This window comes from Pteropus alecto, unplaced genomic scaffold, assembly GCF_000325575.1.
Source record: "Pteropus alecto unplaced genomic scaffold, ASM32557v1 scaffold131, whole genome shotgun sequence".
Lineage (NCBI taxonomy): Eukaryota > Metazoa > Chordata > Mammalia > Chiroptera > Pteropodidae > Pteropus > Pteropus alecto.
The window spans coordinates 18,174,689-18,176,933 of NW_006434709.1; the positions used below are offsets into that span (position 1 = coordinate 18,174,689).

A 2,245-nucleotide genomic window follows, 5' to 3' on the forward strand; every position below is an offset into this window, starting at 1 on the left:
TATAGATAGATAGATAGATAGATAGATAGATAGATAGATAGATAGATAGAAGAGCCATAATTTTCTACTCACAGAGGCAGGAGTAGCAATTAGTCTTTCTCTTTCAGTTAAAAACTGTTTACAGTAACACGCCAATCATTTAGTTTTATACATCCAGATATGACTACAATTGGCATCTATTCTGCCTCCCCACCCTTACCCTCTCACTCTCTAGCTATGGTTTGAGAATGTGGAAAAACACACAGTTTCTCTATATAGATGTCTATCTAAGCTCTGATTCCATTAGATTGAGAACAACTAAGGGAGGGGAATAAATTCCATTATACAGACTAGATCATGAAAAATGAAAAGAAGCTGACCATATTTTGGAGTCTCTAATCCTGACCATCTAAAAATAATAGCCAAAACTGGGGTTTCATGGAAAAAGGTTGCAAATGTGGCATCTCAATTGTACCTTAAATGAGAGGTGATAAAAAAAAATGCTGAAAAGTGGAAACATCAAGGAAAGCAGAAAACACCATCTCTTTTTATCTCTAAAGTCTCCAGGTCATTTCGCCAAGAATCTACCATTCTTGGGCAAAAGCAAGGAGAAATCCATGGAGAGACCCTTCTCTCATCCTGGAATACTTTTCTCCTGCTAGGGAGTCCTGCTCATTTTCTAAACCCACTCATGTTATCTTTTCTGTGATAGCCTCCCCAACGTAATGATTATTTAGGAGAGCCCTCCAGATACTTTTGCTGTGATTCTACGTCATTCTATACTGGGTTCACTATAGGATCACCCTGTGAGCATGGTGTCCATTCAGTCAAAACTGTGAGAAGTCTGGTTTATGTTTTTTGCTTTTAAAAATGTTTTAATTTTTTTCTCCCTTAATATTTTATTATGAAACTTCTCAAACATATAGAAAGTTTGGGGGAAAAGTATAAAAAGCATCTGTAAATCAATCATCTACATTCAATAATTAACATTTTGCTAACATTTGCCTTATTTATCTGTGTGTGTAAATTCATTCTGAACAACCTGAAAGTAAACTGCAGACTTTATAATACCTTACCCTAAGCACTTTGGCATTTATCTTCCCTAATTAATATATTCTCCTAAATAATCGTAATACCATTATCACACCTAGGAAAATTAACAATAATCCAAGTTTCTGATACTGCTAAGGTGAGGTCTGTATACATTTTGAAAGTAAAAGCTGGTTTGCATATTTTACCTTCAGGTATGCTCTGAATCAGATGCAAGGTAATTCTGAAGAGGACCATGACTTCTTCAATAGCATCGGTGAGCTGCAGGGGTACAGTCACACACCTTGGAACAAGGCCTATCAGAAGTGCCATGGCTCTCAAACTCCTTGAGAAATGCTTGTAAAAATACATCTAATGAGACCCTTCTAATCACGAGGGGTTTTTTCCCCCCTTAGATTTTCTAATTTTTTTTAAAAGTGGGCAGAATATTATAATTACTAAACTTCTCTCAAAGTAACTTTGAATTCTTTAAGTCCAATAGAGATGTTTCTTCACTTTCTAAATCACTGCAATTAAATATAAGGTAAGAAACATAACGTTGCAAGATAACCTGTCAGTATACCACTTTATGAAATATAATTAGCCGGATGAGTCTCAGTATTAAATGTATGTCGTAAAGCTTACAGAATCTAAGAATATATTATATAATTGGTTTAAAATTATACTTGTGGTCATTTCAATAAAGATCTAGGCATTTAGCCCTTGGTCAGAAACATCATAATGTGTCTATGGAGAAACAGAATCATCTTAAATTTGACTTACTATATCTTTTCTAGGAATATAGCCCTCACTGTGGGGAAGTCTCATGCAAAATCAAAGGGAATTTAATGGAGATGCTTTTCGAAGGAGGCACCCTGCTTCTTCTAGAGCACGTGGACTATTCCTGTTATAAATTGATGTATAATTTAATGGTTAACATTGAACACTATGTTAGCTCCTTACCGATTAACATTAAAAAAAAGATGGCACTTACCAGATTGGTGCTGTGAACTGGCTCCTGCACAGCCTTAGCTGAGGCTTCTTCCTGGCCCGCAGCATTCACCACAGACACATTTTCCTGGGCCAGCCCAACCACCTGTCCATTACTTGTACTCTTCAGTTTATCTGCAATTCGCTGGTTTTCTTTCTCCAGCTTGATTTTGGCTAATTGTGCTTCCAACATCCAATGTTCTTTTTCCTGCTCCAGTTTAGAGATCTTCTCCAAACTCTGCTGAAC

At 36.4% G+C, this 2,245-nt stretch overlaps 1 protein-coding gene across 2 annotated transcripts in view; it reads right to left on the minus strand.

Moving 5' to 3' along the window:
• Positions 1–2,245, minus strand: part of PPP1R21 (protein phosphatase 1 regulatory subunit 21) — a 51,789-nt gene that overhangs the window by 8,493 nt on the left and 41,051 nt on the right. For both annotated transcript variants that reach the window (XM_006909609.3, XM_025045146.1), the window contains one exon: positions 2,003–2,245. In XM_006909609.3, the coding sequence (XP_006909671.1) occupies positions 2,003–2,245 (243 nt within the window). The remainder of the gene's footprint in view (positions 1–2,002) is intronic.